Below are 18,352 nucleotides of genomic sequence, written 5' to 3' on the forward strand. Positions count from 1 at the left end.
TTAAGGCCATTATACAGTGTTCAAAAAAATTTTTGAAATTTTTAAAATTTTTATATAAATGTATGAAAATTTCAGGCCTGATATAAATAAAAAATTTGTCAAATTATAACATTTAGTATAATTACAAATAATTTGAAGTTGAAAAAAAAATTTCTTAATTTATTATTTCAATTCATTAATATTTAACTAATTTGATTATTTAAACCAATAACCAATTATTGAAAATTAATATAAAATATCATGAAAAATATTTTGACGGTAATAAAGAAGGCATAAAAAAATATTCCTATCTTCTGTAATAAACTTATAAATTAATTAGATTAAGAGACTCACGTGATCTAGCCATCTTAAGCGTAAGTATGGCAGTCGATATTATTGTTATATAAAATGTACTCTGATGAGTATAAGTTACAAAATCATGGCAAAGAACGCGTGAGTTTTTGAATGTAGTACGAATTATTTCTTTTTCTTTCTAGGCAAGATAATTATTCTTGTATGAAGCACATAAATGGTAATTGCAATATTACCAATCATTTTTATACGTATAAGAATTGAAAAACGCTAAAATCGTTTTTCTTCACCGTGAATTCATTGAATTAATAATTTAATATAATATAATATAATATAATATAAAAAGGATTATCGATAATAAACGAACTTATCGATTTCCTTTTATCTCGATTGAATTAAATTGCACACACTGTATGCACAAAATTACACTGTTAAAAATCCATAATGAAATGTTCAATTTTTTCGTCAACACTTTCAAACCATATTACACACGTTCTTGCAAAATACAAGTCCGTTACAAGAAGGTGGCAGTGTCAAAAAACATTGGCAAGTATACTTTGCATTTTATTATAAAAAGCAACGTTAGTACCAGAGGAAAAAGCAAATTGACTAGGAAGAAAATTCATTCTAGTCCATATCACTGGGATTCGAAAAATCTATAACCGAGACCGTTCATCGGCCATTGATCATCCATTGCCAATTGTGTACATAAACTTCGCGAAAAGTTTCGACGTGTAACACATATTACATCTATTTCTCAGGTACTAACATTGAGAATGTATCATTGCAGTCTATTGAATTGAGATGGCACAAGGTTTAGGAACCTCTTCTAGCACTCAAATTCAGATGCTGTTATGGCATTTAGATCTTTCATAAGACCTTCTAAATTAGCCATCTCTTGATTTAATTCTTCTGTACTATAAGAAGGCTAAAAAAGATAAAAATAATCAATTAAACATTTTATTTATGACTTTATAACAAATTAAATGAAAAATTACCTTTAATCGTTCAACTTCTTCTGAAGTATGCACCGGATTTGAAACTGAAGCCAATCGATTCTTTGCTAATTGTGCAGAACTTTGTGGCTTCTTATACGGACTTCCGGACATTGTAGGTCTTACCGTAACTTGAGAAACTATGTAACATTGCATTGTATAAAAAAAGATTATATATTAAAATAAAAAAAAAAAGAATATAAAAATTAATTCAAATGGAATTTACCACCATGTTTTTGTTGGGCTGGTGTCGAAGGAGCAGATTGAGGTGGAGGTGCTGGTACGCTAAAACTTTTTAAAGGATGTCCCTGCATTCTTTTACTACCACTAGCACCATCAGTTCCACTGCTTGTATTTGATGGTTGATTACTATTGCTATAGTGTCCCGAAGCATATTGAGTATTTCCACTATATGATTGACTGCTTGTACCATATGGTAATTGCTTTAAATATAAATAACTTGGATTAAATAAAATTTTTTACCTAAAATAATAATATGTATTATCAATTATATAAAAATCTTACTTGATTTTGCATTGGTTCGTACGAAGTTGAAATATTGCAAGAATCTGGACTCGATTCTGGTGTTGGTTCTAAGGTAATATGCGCTCGACTTAAACTATATTGTGCCACAGTTCGAGGATAATTTTGCCTCGCAGATGGTGTATCATTACACGATGTGTGAATCGTTGGTTGTGACATACTTGTATTTACGATCGGTGTGGCCGTCGCTATAGCTGTAACAAGTTAAGTACTTTGATATACAGCTTAAAAAATTTCATTTTATAAGTTTGTCGCGAGTGAATTTAAGTCACTATAATTTAGAAGAAAAAGTAAATTTTTTCTATTATTTTTAATTCTACTATTACTTACGTTGATGTAAAGATGCACTGTCAACGGGAAGTGTAATGAGTTTAGGTTTGTGGCTTCCTCGACTATGTTGTCTACTCAGGGTCGAACACTTCTCATCAGTATTACCTAATGTTAAGTGAGTGAACATAAACCGAATACGAAAATCAAGAAAATAATAAACAAAATAAAATTTTTTTTATGATGTTTCTCTTATATAATGTTAACCAAAACTTTAATGAAGAAATCATTAAATATTTAATCATGTTGGAAATGATAATGGATTTGTTTGTACAGCTGTGATAAAATATATATAATTAGAAATTTAAATAAACAAAATTTTGTAAGTATTGTGTTTGATATGATGAAGTGTTCTGTAAAAAAATATTATTTTTAGAAACTTACCCATGTAACTTGGCACATAAGTACGTTTATCCAATGAACTAGAATTTCCATGCACATTCTCTTGATTATATTCTTGATTGTTTGATCTAGGTAAAGTATTACTAGCTACACCACTAGTAGATGCTTCTCCATTTATTGAAGATTTTTCAAGTGCTTTGAGTTCCATTTGATCATGATGAATCCACAAATCAGGCGGCTTAATATTTGTTTTTTGATTGGTATCTTTCATATATCTAAATATTACAATTATAATTTTTATAAAAATAAATGTTGCAAAAAATAAATGTATACGAAAAATAGATGATATTAACATAGTGCATACCCTTTTTTTCTATCAGGTGTATCGGGACTGCGTTTGCAACATATAACAACAACTACCACTGCTATACCAGTGACAAGAACAATAGAGCAACCCACAATAATATAAATTAATATATTTGAAAGTCCTCGTCCATCTGCAAAATAATTCCATTGTTTAGTAATTGCAATAATAACAATAATAATGCGATTATAAATAAAAAATAACTATTTTGCGATATATACATTATTTCATCATTCACTATTTTAAATACATGCTATGCTAAAAACAATGTCTTACCTCGGTCATGCAATTCATCATAGACATCCATACCACTGCCTAGCATAGAAATAAAAAATATAGTAACAACACACCAACATAATGCATATAAGAATATAATATATACTATAAATAATACTATATATATACATAACACTAAACAAACTTTTGAAACTAAAAAAAATCATATTATACGTGCATACATTTATTAGAATTAAATACATACTCTGAGGAGTTTTAAATGGATAAGTTGTAGAAAAAGGACCATATCCTTTTGAATTGCGTGCTTGAATTTTAAAGTAATAAGTCATACTTGGTTGTAGTCCTTTTACAATAAATTCAGTTTTATCTCCAATTACACCTTCTATTAACCAATCACGATCCCACTTTGTATTATCAATTGAATAAAAAATAATATATCCTAAAACAATTTTATTATTATTGTATATTTTACATTATTATTAAAAATATTTGTAAATATCTAAATACCTGTAATTGGTCCATTTGGTTGTTTAGGAGGTTGCCAACGCAATAAAACTGAAGTTGGACGATCTTCGATACTTTGAATTGTTAGATTCCTAGGAGCAGAACTAGGTGCAGCTTCTTGAGTTTGATTCGAAACAACCATACTCCATAATGATTCTCGTTTTCCCTGAAAAATTATTTAAATACTTTCGTAATATTATATATATATATATATAAATATTTTTAAATATTAAATTATAAATACCTTCACAAGTTTGACTGTAAATTCATATAATGTATTAGGTTTTAAATCATTTATCATACAGTTAAGATCAGTGGCATTATGATATTTATAACGAGGATTGCTGCTATGATGATGTGATGTATAACGCACTACGTAATATCGATTATCCGTTACAAACTGTAATATTATTATTCTTTAATAAAATATATTGATTTACAACAATATATATTAAAATTATAAATATTCATATACCTGAGTTTTTGGCAAAGTTGTATCAGTCCAATATAATACAACAGTAGTATCAGAAAGAACAGAAGCTTTAAGACCAACAGGTGGCAATAAGGGTGCAGAAAATTCAGATACAGAACGTTCTGTAGTTCTCACGTTCGCATATGCTGGCTGACCATCACCAGCATCATTTGTTGCTCTTAAGGATATAACATATTCAGTGATTGGTTCTAAATAAAATAAAATAAAAAAAAAAAAGAAAATAAAATTTATTTACTAGATTGAAAATTTTATGCAAGTACAAATTTCATCATTTACCTAATTGATCTATAGTGAAAGATCGTTCTTTTCCATCAAGAAGTCGTACTTCAACGTCTGGAACTCCTTTTCCCCATCCAAGTTTATATCCTTTCACTTTAATACTCTGATCTTTTGGTGGATTCCAAAAAACTTGTATATAATCTGACATTACTTTTGCTATAATATATTTAGAAATTGCATTCAACATTTATGGAAAAATCAAAATAAATTAAAAATTAAGTTTAAAAATTAACTAACTTCTTAAATTACTGGGTGTATTTGGTACGCGATTTTCGTCAGATTCAGTTTCATATGTTTCTATTTGTATCCATTCTGTCCAAGGTCCAGTTCCATTTACATTTAAGGCACATATACGAACTTGATAAACAACATGTTTCTCAAGTCCTGTGAGCACTCGTGAACGTTGATTTCCTTCAGTTGCTATATTTACTGGTGGTGATGCTCGATCATGACGGCGATAACGAATTTTATAACCAGTAATAATCCCATTTTGTCCTTCGAGCGGCGGTTCCCATCTTATCATAATACTCTAAAAAAAATAAATAAATAAATATGAAAAAATAAAGAATAATAATAATGTTAAAAATATTATTTAATTATACGAAATTCTAAAATACCTACTGTAGGACTAACTGGTTCTACAGTGACATTGTGTGGTGGTTGAGTAGGTTGTGCACTATAAGTTCGAACTACAATATCTCTACTAAACACACCAGGACCATTCTCGTTTACAGCTTGAACTTTAATACTGTATTCTGTATAAGGCACGAGATCTATTAAATCGTGCATTGTGCTAGTAGTTTCACGCGTTATTTCCTCATTGTCACCCTTTAAATAAAATATTCAAAGAAATTGAAATTTTAAATTAAAAAGTACATAATTAATATCTTAGAAAACCTTAGAATATTTGTAAATATACCTCTACAAATGTAATTATATATTTAGAAATTTTGCCATTAGTAACTTGTGGTTCTTCCCAAGATAATGCAATGCTCACACTACTTGTGGCATATCCTTCTAAATTCAATGGAGGTCCAGGAACATTGGCCTATTGCAATAAATTTAAAATAATTTGATCATAGAATAATTTATTTATTTATGTATAAAACATATTTAAAATTTTAAACAGACCTCAGTAAGTGTAGTAACTTGTAATATTTCACTAGATATTCCAGAACCTCTTTCATTCAAAGCAACCACTCGAAAGTGATATGTCATACTTGGTTGTAAACCTCGTATTACTGCCTCTAATTTTTGTTGAGTATTAATAACTCTTTCTCTATAAGATTTAAAATTTTTTTTTTATTTTCATTGTATATAAAACATAATTATCAAGATAAACATATTTATCTATAGACTAATTATCACCTTTGAGCACCTTCTTGTTTATAATAAATATAATAATTTAGAATCTCTCCATTTGTATTTTCAGGTTCTTGCCATCTTAAAGTTACAAATCTAGCAGTGACAATGACGAGACTTAAATTCCTTGGTGCTGATGGAACACTTCCTTCTATCGATTCCAAACTGTCTGTGTCATCTATAAAAGGGGATTTTGGATCGTAATGGGAATTAGGAAATCTAACAGATCCAGGAAGATCTGCAGGGTCATCAGAGGGACTAATGGAAAGTGGTGGATTGGGTGTAAATGCAGACATTGTATGACCTAAAAGAGTACTCGGATGCTGCCACGTTTTATTGTACAATTGCCGATGCAATAATAATTTTTTTTTAGGAACTGTCTTTGGAGTAGTTGATTTATGGGAAATTGCCTTTTCTGAATATAAATGTTAGCATGCAACACAGTTAAAAAAGGAGGAAACACACAAATGGAAAAAAAATAAACATAAAATTAAAAATCTTTGTATAAAAAAATAATAAATTGAAAATAACATATATTATATTTCTAAATAAATTAAAAAAATAAATTTACTAGCTAATAAATATGTTAACATATTAAACAAAATTACAAAATTACAAAAATAAATTAAAAAAAAATTTTTAATTTAAAATATATTTACATTTGAATTCTATAAAATAAGATATATATAGTTGTAATTATAAAATCAGTACTTACTAGGTTGATTAATTGTTAAACGCGCTGCAGCTTGAACAGTTCCAGCGGAATTTGTTCCGATACATTGAAAAATTCCAGCATCTATTGGTAATAGACCATTAATTCTAAGATTATAACTGAAAATAATAAAAAATATTTATTTTATGATGATTTACTATATATACTATAATTCATTATAATCGACATTTTAAAAATTTACCCATTAACAATTTGCCAATATGCACTCAAGGTAATACGTTCTCCATTTTTGAGCCATGTAATTTTTGGTTGAGGTTTACCATAAATTTCGCATTCAAATTCTAAATCTTGATTCTCGCTAGCTATTTTATCTTCTGGTTTTTTAATAAATCTTGGTGGAACTAAAAAATAATAATATGAAGCAATATGATATATATATTATATACAAAAATTATATACAAAAATACCTTGTACAATTAAATCAGCAGTTGCATCTAATATTTCAACTTCATTTTCTGCGCGACATTGATAAGAACCATTATCTATTTCTTCAACATTGCTAATTACAAGACTAGATGCAGCAATTCTACTATATCTAAATAATGAAATAAAAATTTAAATATTTATGATTTTCTTATATTGTATATTTCTTTTTATATACCTAGATTTAAAAGATGTTAGATCAATAGCAACACCATCTTTCAACCAAAGTATACTTGGTTTTGGATAACCATTGGCAGCACATTCAAGTGTAATTGTTGATCCTTCGATAATTACTTGTTGTAATGGTTTAGCAATAAAAACTGGTGGAGTACTTTCTTGATCTACATTACAAAATATAAATTAAAATTCACTATTTTATAGAAATTATATATTTAAATATTTGTACTTACCAATATCACTTAGCAATCCTAATTGTGCTTTATTACTAAGCCTATATTGTCCATAACTACTAGCATTGCATCTATATGATCCAACATCTTCCGTTTTAACATTATCAATTTCTAATGCACCTGATGGCAAAATTGTCATCCGACTATCCATGGATATTATTAATGGATGTTCATCTTTTAACCATTGTATAATCAATGAACTAGAAGTTGCAAGAAGTGTACAACTTAAATATGCAATTTGTCCTGGATAAACCATAGTATCTTGAGGTTCTTTTTCAAATCCTGGTAAACCTTTAAAATAAAATTTTATAATATAATATAATTATATAATAATGACAATTATAATTTCAAAAATTTATATAAATTCTAGGTACTAACTAGCAATTTTAATTGTGGCAATTCGAGAAACAATAGCTCCAATATCATCTACAGAAGCTAAACATTGATAGCTTCCAGTCAATTCCAGACTAGTGCCATAAACACTATTTATATATAAAGATCCATTACTTAATTGAGATCTATAAAAAAAAAAAATATATAATAGAAATAGAAAAGTTTCTTTTTTAAGAAAAATATATCATTCTAAATCTTAATATTCATACCTATAACTATCTCCAATAAAATTAATTGGTTGTCCATCATCAGTTCTCCACTGTATATTGGGTTTTCCAAAACTACTATTTGCTTCACAATCCAATCTAGCAGGATTTCCCTGTTCAACTACTACATCTTGTGGTTCAATAGTAAAATATAATCCACTTGCATTAGCTGCTGAGAAGACAATACATTATTTGCTATATCATTTCTAATAAAAAAATTATAAATATAAGCTTATAATACTTTTATAAAGCAATTGTAGTTGTGTATTTAAAAATAACTTAAAATAAAATATTTTAATAAATAAATATTTTATTAAAAAGAGTAAAAAAATAACTTAATCATAATATAATAATCATAATAATCATAACATCAAATTATAACTAAATTTAATATATTATTTCATACAAGCATAGATTAAATAATTAAATATTATAATAATAAATCTTAAAAAAACAAGAAGTTTAGGTATAAAAAGGGAGATACCAACGTGTTATAAAGCGAAGAAAAGAAAATGAATAAAGGGTCGGCAACCCTATATAGGCACCCTTTAGCCCTTTAGCAAGACACCCGAGCCGAGCGCCTAAATTCTCTTTTCTTTTCTTTCTTTTTTTTCTTTTACAAGGCTTTGCGATCGTCCGATAGACGTATACAACTACGACGCAGGACGATTCAACATCTTTTCTGAATAATTCTTTGTAAGAATAAAGAAATAAGAAAAATTTGACAGAACTATAAAAGCGATGGGAATGATTTCCAGTGAATACTAATTCTTATTTAATTTCAAACAATCAATACAAAAAAATCATACTCTTTTAAAAAAAAATCGCAAATATAAATTCTCACAATTATTAGATTTTTATAAAGTTTTTTTATGAAATTAAAATTTTTCAATATTGTTTTTAATATTTAAATTATTTAAAGTATTATCTAAAGTATTATTTAAAGTAATTATGAGATAGTTTCAAATATAATATACTTTTGTCTTTATTTATATCTTTATTTATACGCAACAGACTTTAAGAATTGTCATAAAAAAATACAGTCATGTTATTAAAGTTTTCTTAAGTAATTTTTAAGAATTTTTTTTAAAAAATATATATTATTGTTATATACATATTATTATATGAAGATAATTATGAAATATTTTTTCAAATTAATAATCGATAATTAATAATTGAATTAATAAATATCTATAAACTATTACAAAAATATTAATAAATAAAGAATATAAAAAATATAAAATTTCACGAGACAAAATTATTAAACATTATAATTAATTTGATGTCTGAAATATAAAGGATTAAACAGCATAAAATAAATATAATCATTTGAAATAAGTAAATAATCATATGTCAATTAACATCATATAACTCAATCAACTTTTTCATAAAATTGAGAAACACTGTCTACGGTTATTGGGTTACAGTTTCACACTCACGGTGGTCTGTCACCGTACAATCTTCAGAAACGAACACGTCTTCAACGATTAATAGGAGTAATTCATGCTGGTATTTTTATATCATTTTTATATTATATCGTTATTTATTTTTGATATTGATATCTCTTATATTAAATTTTAAATTTATATTTTTACTATTACAATATAGTCAACTTTATAGAATTATTAAGTGTTCATATCGATTATATCGAACTAATTGAATGTTAATAATTGTGACTATCAAACTTTTTATTTTTTACATTTCAAAATTAATTTTGAATCAATTGTTTGCGAAAATACAGGTAGATGTTGGAGAGTAAGAAAAAAAATAGGAAAAAAAGAAAGAAACGTGCGAAATTTGGCGCCTGATAGCGCCACGATGGTGCATTCTCAAGGAAAATAAACCGTTCGCTGTCTGACTATTTGATTTATGAGCGCGGGCGACAACCTACCGCACGGCATACCGAAATAGATCAAGAGGAGAACCATTGCAGTGCATGCGCGAGGTAAATCTGTCGCCGTAACAACCACTGCACCTTATTTTCTACAGGGCGTTTATCAGACATCAGTTTATACATCTTGTTTAGTAGTACGGTGTTTCATGGGAGTGAAAGAAAGAAACTGAGAAGAAAGAAAAGGAAAATGAGAGTATCGTGTAAAAACAAATCTTAATGTCATTATCTTAGATCAAATTAAATATAATTTCCTAAAGATAAAATTTTTATGATTGACGTAAAGATAATTTCGCATTCTCTCTACTTTGCAATTATTAATGTTACTATTTTGTTCGATACTAATATTAGTATTAAAATTTTTTCTCATTTTTTTTAAACTAACTTTTTTTTTGTATAATCTCTTGATTTATAAATTTTTTTAAATGCATAGTTATTTTATATGAATTTTTATATGTTAATAAATCTTAAAAATTTTTTCACAACAAGAATTAATTTGCGAAGTAGTTTCATACATCTGTGGAAGTTAGTAAGGGAAGCAGAGAGAATGTTGAAAAACGCGGTAAAAGTACTCAACATGTGACGAACAGACCGTGAAGGAAGGCAAGGTACATATATATCGTACTACGACAAATCTACACAGTGTCTCATAAATATTGCTATCCTTTTCTATAAGGAAATCAATTAATTGTTTGCGTCATATTAAGACGTATATAAAACTATAAAAATCTAAACTTGACTTTTACAATTGATAAATTAATTCCTTGAATTAGATTTTTTTTATTTTTCTCTCTCAAAATATTTTTTTTGTACTATAACTGTTATTTTTATTCAATATGCTGTTCCATGAAATATTAAACAAGAATGAAAATCAAAGAAACGAGGTAATATAAAAAGAAAATATATCAACACATATCTAACTTATAATTGACACTGTATAACAGAATTAATACATTGCAACTTTAGATCATTTTTATCATTCTTCTGTAATGAACATTGTGATTAAATAAAAAAAAAAAAATTAAAAATTTCTTAAATGTTAAAAGAATGAAATGTAAAAGAAAATATTTTAGGTAAATCACCTTATATATTAATATGCATGCACATACATTGCGTGGGCGCTGACCATTAAGGTGTTGTTACGACATCAGATGCAGAGTACACACGTTTGTAAATACCACTTTACATGGAACACATTTGGACGCGTGTATGTTACACGATCTGTTCCGTATTTGGAATATCAGCATTAGAGTGAATCTTCATATTTATACTGAACATACGTCACAAGCAAGTTCTTATACATATATTGTTAAAAAAAAAAATGAAAGAATAAAAAAAAAATTTTAATTTTTTTCATTAATTCAATTAATATAAAAATGTTCGACATATATATTGAAATATACATTTCAGATTTAAATTATTATTAAATTTTTATTTAAAAATCCATGATTGTATTGTAACTTACTTGCAGATCAGTATATCTAATCATATCTCGGAGAAAGTTAACTGGTTTATTTGAGGAACGCATCCTTTTAAGACCCCTTTTAGTGTTTGTATACTTCTTCACCACAACGAGCCGGAAATGGATCTTTATATCTAACTAGACGAATGTATGTAATGATCGAAAGCAAACAAGAAGAATAATAAAAGAGATAATTCTATGATATTTTACTATATGAAAAAAAAAGAATAGAACGTTTTATTTTTAGCGTGGGTAGTTCTGGTGATAGATTGGCATAGCGACACATGCATTTCCTATCACGATAAAATCATAAGGAGAGGCTTGCCGCGTTATTGGAATACTTCGCTAAAATGTTTAAACGCAAATGCTTCATGAAAGTGCAATCTCTTTAATAAATCTGTAATAGTTCGAAACTTTTATTTACGCGCGCATTTGTATATATACTATAGCATATGTTAGAAGATAATTTTTAATTTTGATTTAAAATTCTTTTAATTCATTGTTATTTTTATCAAAAAAACAATTTTTTATTATTGCGACAATATCAAGAGATATATCTCCGTTCAAATCGTTACAATCGGAAATACACCCCCGAATCATCCCCTTATACCTACTACATCCTTCTCTGCATCAATAATAGCTACCCGAATACAGTGCTTCTCAACTTAATTTTTCAAAATAATTATAAATTATTAAAAATATTTTTTTTATATACGCTAAAATTATTTATATGTTTATTTGTCATGCTTAACATATGAAATTCTGATTCTTACACAAACTGTTCGAACTTGTCTAATGATCCAAGACGTTTTATTTAACAAATATTATAAAAATATATTATAAGTTAAGGAAAAAAAATTATTTTTATTTTGTAATTTACTATATTTTTCATATGGAATTTATAAAATTTAATCATCGAATATCAAATAGATATTAATATTTCAAATTCGTAGTCTTTTTATTATGCATTACACAATTTACATAAAATAATTATTTTCAGATTTGAAATCTTATAACAAAAAATTTCGATTATAATTCGAAACATTTTAAATATAATTTCTTATATTTAGAGATTAATAAATTAATAAAAATCGCAAAATGGTTTTGTAAATATTTGCTTACTATCATGATAAATTGAGATGCAAACATTAGTTACTGTAAAATAATAGGCAATGATTTCCCATTTTCATGTTCATCGATAAAACATTAAATAAAATATAATAAAATCAAATCATATTTTCAACAATAAAAATTAATGAAAAAGTATTTTTATATTATATTTACCAATAAATTGTATTTTTAATTTTATATATATGAATATTAAAATTTTAAATCATTTTTTAATACTAAAATATCTTAATGAAATATATTTATAATAAATACATTATTTTAAATAAAAATAATGCAAGATAATATATTTTCGTAACAAGAGTAAATTAAACTTACCTAATATGACGAATGTCAACAAAGCCAACGGGATAGCAAGAGTACGCGGCTCCATTAGGCCAGCGGGTGTCAGACTCCGACGCGTACAAAAATCCATCGTAACTTTCTTATACGATTGCTGCACGAGCATACAATGTTCTGTTGAGCGAACACATGCCAATTTCTTTGACTCACCGTCGCACATAGAACGACAGATTGAGTCTCGCATCCACAAACTTCATTTTTGCACAGCACTATTACAAACGACAGAACATGGCTAAAAGACAACTACACACTTCCTCATCGTCCTAAGTCTACCGACGTTCTGATTAGTGCCGCCATTTCATGGGCATCTTGCGATTACAGCGACATCATTGAGACTTTACAGAATTAACAGGTGGTTTAAAAAAATAGCAAATATATTTTTCATTATTTTTAAGAATTGACAATCTAGATGATTGTTTCATATATTCTTACAAATAGATTTTAAATAAAATTTTATTTATATACAAAAGAATCATTAATTTTTATATAAAATTATATATTTCATTCATATTACTTTACATTTAATATCAATCAAATAATCATAATCAATCAAAAAAAGATTTTTAAAAATACAATTATATTATAAAATTAATATTACTGTATTTTAAAATTATTTATAATAAATCAATAATTTTTATAATTTTATTGGAACATGGATAGAAAAAATTATAGAATTTGATGAAAAAGCATGTTTATCTAGAATTTATTATGTTTATGGTGGCGGTATTAAGCGTCTTTCTGAATTGAGGTTATGTTTCTGTTGTATTCTGTTGTAGAAATACATAAATAAATGTTGATGTAGTCGTCAAGTATATATATTTTTGCCACTTCATTAAGTTATTTTTGTAAGAAAATTACGGTGAGTTATAAGGTCAAAATAAAAATTTGTTTATAATCAATAAATTTGGTATTATCCTTTATCGCTTTTTATATAGTTTTTATATAGTATATTTATTATTTATATTATTTTTACAAAAAATTTTATTTTAATATAAACTTTCTTAATGATATAAATTTAAATATTAAATAAGAATTTTGTTATTAAATTTTGTAATTAAGATAATTTTATTGTTATAGATATTTTAAAATCAGCAAAATGTCAGGTGGCATGCTTTATGGGGGAGATGAAATTGGAGCTTTAGTATTTGATTTGGGACATCATTCTTTAAGAGTTGGTTATGCTCAAGAAGATACTCCAAAAGCTGAAATTCCAGCTGTTGTAGGTATAGGAGAAGATGGCAATTGCACAGTAACAAAAACAGAACCAATGGATATTGATGATAAAAAGCCGGACAACAATATTACACAATCTGGGACCAAATATTATATTGATACTACTATACTTCATGTTCCAAGAAAGAATATGGAAGTTGTAAGTTACATGAAAGATGGAATGATTGAAGATTGGGATCATTTTGAAAAGGTAAAAAAATATATTAATAAATTATAATGTAAATATTATTCTCATTTATCTTTAGAATGATATAATTATATCTTTTTATATTATATTTTATATTATAGGTTTTAGATTATACTTATTCTAAAGTAATTCAATCAGATGCAGAATATCACCCAGTATTGTTTTCTGAATCACCATGGAATGTACGTAGTAAAAGAGAGAAATTAACTGAATTAATGTTTGAGAAGTATAATGTACCAGCTTATTTCCTTGTTAAAAATGCAGTTCTTGCTGCTTTTGCAAATGGTAGAGCAACTGGTATTGTTGTTGATAGTGGAGCAACACATACTTCTGCTGTACCAGTACAAGATGGTTTTGTATTAACACAGGCAATAGTTAAGTCTCCACTTGGAGGAGATTATATAAGTATGCAGTGCAGACAATTTTTACAAGTATAAATATACTTTCAATTTAATATTGTTTTATGATAATATATAAAAAATGGATAATTATATTTTCAAAATAATGACAGGATAATGACATTGATTTGTCCCCTTCTTACATGGTGGGCAGTAAAGAAGTTGTCAAAGATCATGAAAAGCCAAGATGGATAAAAAAAAAGGGATTACCTGAAGTTACTAAATCTTGGCATAATTATATGGTAAAAAAACTTATTCAGGATTTTCAAGCTACAGTATTGCAAGTCTCAGAAACTCCATATGATGAAAAAATTGTTTCTACAATTCCTGCAGTTCAATATGAATTTCCTACTGGATATCATCAGGTATATAATATTTAAGTAATATGTAATCTATTGTTAAAATTTATAAAAATTAAATATTTAATAGAAAAAAATATTTTAAGGATTTTGGAAGTGAAAGATTTCGAATACCGGAAGCACTTTTTGATCCCAGTATGGTACAAATGCGAGGTGGTATGGTTGGTAATACTATGTTAGGAGTAGGTCATATTGTTACAACTAGTGTAGGCATGTGTGATGTTGATGTAAGACCAGCACTTTATGGTAGTGTTGTTGTGACTGGTGGTAATTCATTCATCCAGGTATATTATTAAATAAATTTTATTTATATATATATATATATATTTTATATATATTATATATATGCTTATATATATATAAGCATTTTTTTATGTATTTATATCTATTAATATATTGTTCTTTTTAGGGTTTTCCGGAACGTTTAAATCGAGATCTTTCCATGAGAATTCCATCCAGTATGAGATTGAAATTAATTAGTGTAAATGGATGTGCTGAACGACGATTCGGAGCTTGGATCGGTGGATCTATTTTGGCTTCAATTGGAACTTTTCAACAAATGTGGATATCAAGTCAAGAATATGAAGAAAGTGGCAAAAGTCAAGTAGAACGAAAATGTCCTTAAATAAAATGACAAGTTATTTCGATTTATCTTTTTCTAATAATGTTATCAATACTTGTACAAATATCTTTTGGATAAATTTATTAAGTAAATAATTATAAAATTACATCTGAAAAAAATTAAGTCTGATATACAGTTATAAAAAATTTGATTTTTTTTATAATATTCATTTAAGTTCTAAAAAATATTGATTCAAGACAATGAGTATAATTTACTTATACGTGATATTAAATAATGACATGTAAGATATACAGTCAAACATGAAAGTTTTATTTATTATTAATGCACCACATAAATGCAATAAAATTTTACAAGACATCTTATGTGTATAAAGAATTGTACTAAGATTTTTATAAAAACTTACAGTAAAAGGCTGTGTCTTTGATATCTCTATTGTTATTGATGTTCCTTGACTATGTTTCTATTTAAAATGAACTTTAATTATCAAGATACTTTTTTCTCATGAAATAAAATAGAGTAAATAGCTAAATAAAATAGATAGCTTTCTAAAGTTCTTTTTCCTTTTAATCATACTTAATATTCTCCGTAAAATTATATAGGAATAATATATGATCCAAGGATATAGCTTCAAAAGGAATTCATTAAATGATGATTTGCATATACCTATATATGCTTTAGCATGGGATCAGAACATAGAACTCTATAAAGAAAATATATCATTATATTCTTAATAATTTAGGATAATAATTAAACATGTTAAATTTATAATATCTCCTTTGAAAGTAGTTGTTCCGTAATGATGGAACAATGTATGGAATGAATCCTATAGATAAAATCTAAGTTGTGTACAAACATAATTTTTCAGTTCATAAATTACATTGTTTATTTAAAATGTATTTGTTGCAATAAATTAAATGTCTAATCAAACAAATACAATGAATATTAGAAATTATATTTTCATAAATCAATTAGTACTAAAATTTGTTGGATTTTATCCAATAAATATTTTAAGATATGTTATATGCATTAGTTGCATTATGTTTATTGTTATACCACAAATAATAATGATTTATATAAATTGGAATGATTTAAATATTGTTATGGAAACGGGGTTGGAATATTTTTAAAAATGAAATAACTAATAATTGTATATAAAAATATTATTATTAAATTATTAAAATATTAAATTTTTTTCATCTTTTGTAGCTCAACTTTACTGACAATTTTACTTGCTGCATTGAAATCAATAGTTTGGATATTTAATAGAAAAAAATTGGAATTTTTTATTGAATTTATGCTGACAGATTATTGGAAAATAATTGAAACTAATGTTTTTGAATATTTACAAGAATATGCAATGTAAATAATTTTTAATATTTATAATTTTTAATATTAGAAATTATGTTATTTTTCTATAATTGTATTTTCAAATAACAATATATATATATGTATATATATTTCAGATATGCTAAGAACATTACCAAAGGTTATTTCTTTTCAATGTGTAATGCTTTATTATTTTTCTTTAGTTTACCTATTATTGAAACATTAACTAAAAATGAAAATTTAAATAATTTTACTATAAAAAACTTTCCATTTGCTGCATCATATCCTATAACTTTTTATAAGTTTCCCTTCTATGAGGTACCATTTTATTTCACTTTTTTATTATACATATTTATTATAATTATGTTTTATTTTATTATAGTTTTTAATTTATACAAATGCATATATAGATTGCATATATATCTCAAATATTGGCAACAAGTATTTGTTGTCTGATGATGCTTGCAATTGATAGTCTAATTGCAACTGCTTTACTTCATACTTGTGGACATTTTACAGTGCTTAAAGAAAATTTAAAGAATCTGGATACGTATATATATGATGTATGTATATTTTTTTATCATTATAATAACAATATTTATTTATATTTAAAATAATCTTATTTTTCCAGTTAACTAAAACTAATTTGAAGACTAATTCAAAATATATAAATAAGAATTTATACGAAATAAAAACTCAAATAATATATATAATTAAACATCATCAATTAGTTCTCTGGTAAATAAATTTATTGTGTTTCAAAAAAATTTTATTATTTCTTATTCACTTTAGTATAATTCAGGTTTTGTGATAATATGGAAAAGAATTTTCATCTAATACTTTTTTTACAAGCAATAACCAGTAGTCTAATAATTTGTTTCGTCGGATTTCAGATTTCTATAGTAAGTATATTTATAAAATTTAAAAAATTATATTAAAAAATAAATACTTTATTCTATATTGTCAAATATATATATATTTTTATTATAGGCATTAACAGAACGATCTAAATTTCTTGAATCTTTTTCTCACTTAATCGTATCGCTTTTTCAACTATTACTTTTTTGTTTTCCTGGAGACATTTTAATACGACAGGTAATATTAACATATATAATATAATATAATATAAAAACAGATGTAATTATTTAAATTTTAAATTAATTCTTATCGAGACAGAGTTTCAATATAAGCATAGCTGCATATTCTATGCAATGGTATCAATTGCCAACTTTTATTAAAGATGAAATATGCATGATTATATTACGTTCTCAAAGACCTAGTTTTATTACTGCAGGAAAATTATATATAATGCATTTGGAAAATTTTACCGCGGTAAGATTTTATTATAAGATTTAAAAAAAAATATATATATATATATATAAAATTTTTATTAGCATATTAGCATTTTAAATTGCAATAATTATCTGATAATTTACATATATTTGCAGATACTTAGTACTGCATTTTCATATTTTATGATGCTTCAAAGCTTCAATACAGAAGCTTAGAGATTAAAATTGGTTTGTATAATTTTTCATTAG

General features: G+C 25.9%; 2 protein-coding genes and 1 pseudogene across 8 annotated transcripts; 2 read left to right on the forward strand and 1 right to left on the reverse strand.

Annotated features, from left to right (window-relative positions):
* Window positions 1-834: 834 nt before the first annotated feature.
* Window positions 835-13,013, reverse strand: LOC726723 (neogenin). 7 transcript variants are annotated; one of them, XM_006565803.3, is made up of 26 exons: window positions 12,702-13,013; window positions 7,906-8,071; window positions 7,682-7,821; window positions 7,304-7,594; window positions 7,072-7,234; window positions 6,878-7,005; window positions 6,652-6,811; window positions 6,453-6,568; window positions 5,744-6,152; window positions 5,507-5,654; window positions 5,295-5,423; window positions 4,997-5,203; window positions 4,613-4,904; window positions 4,373-4,531; window positions 4,079-4,284; window positions 3,848-4,003; window positions 3,607-3,769; window positions 3,344-3,538; window positions 3,139-3,177; window positions 2,863-2,995; window positions 2,541-2,773; window positions 2,160-2,264; window positions 1,812-2,023; window positions 1,513-1,729; window positions 1,290-1,426; window positions 835-1,219 (listed from the first exon to the last, which is right to left on the reverse strand). In XM_006565803.3, the coding sequence occupies exons 1-26, from the start codon at window positions 12,907-12,909 to the stop codon at window positions 1,121-1,123; spliced, it is 4,611 nt and encodes a 1,536-aa protein (XP_006565866.1). In that variant the 5' UTR covers window positions 12,910-13,013; the 3' UTR covers window positions 835-1,120. The 7 variants fall into 7 exon arrangements, with proteins under 7 accessions (XP_006565866.1, XP_001122444.2, XP_006565871.1 ...); XM_001122444.5 differs by having other exon boundaries at window positions 7,906-8,074; XM_006565808.3 differs by having other exon boundaries at window positions 5,744-5,915; window positions 7,906-8,074; window positions 12,702-13,000.
* A 412-nt stretch (window positions 13,014-13,425) lies between these two features.
* Window positions 13,426-15,911, forward strand: LOC552824 (actin-like protein 6B). The gene is made up of 6 exons (XM_625199.5): window positions 13,426-13,584; window positions 13,803-14,148; window positions 14,247-14,576; window positions 14,657-14,908; window positions 14,989-15,186; window positions 15,312-15,911. The coding sequence occupies exons 2-6, from the start codon at window positions 13,822-13,824 to the stop codon at window positions 15,525-15,527; spliced, it is 1,323 nt and encodes a 440-aa protein (XP_625202.2). The 5' UTR covers window positions 13,426-13,584; window positions 13,803-13,821; the 3' UTR covers window positions 15,528-15,911.
* A 460-nt stretch (window positions 15,912-16,371) lies between these two features.
* On the forward strand, window positions 16,372-18,334 carry LOC102656615 (annotated as a pseudogene).
* The last annotated feature ends 18 nt before the right edge of the window (window positions 18,335-18,352 follow it).

The sequence above is a fragment of the Apis mellifera genome, linkage group LG14 (genome assembly GCF_003254395.2).
Source record: "Apis mellifera strain DH4 linkage group LG14, Amel_HAv3.1, whole genome shotgun sequence".
In the NCBI taxonomy this organism is placed as follows: Eukaryota; Metazoa; Arthropoda; class Insecta; order Hymenoptera; family Apidae; genus Apis; species Apis mellifera.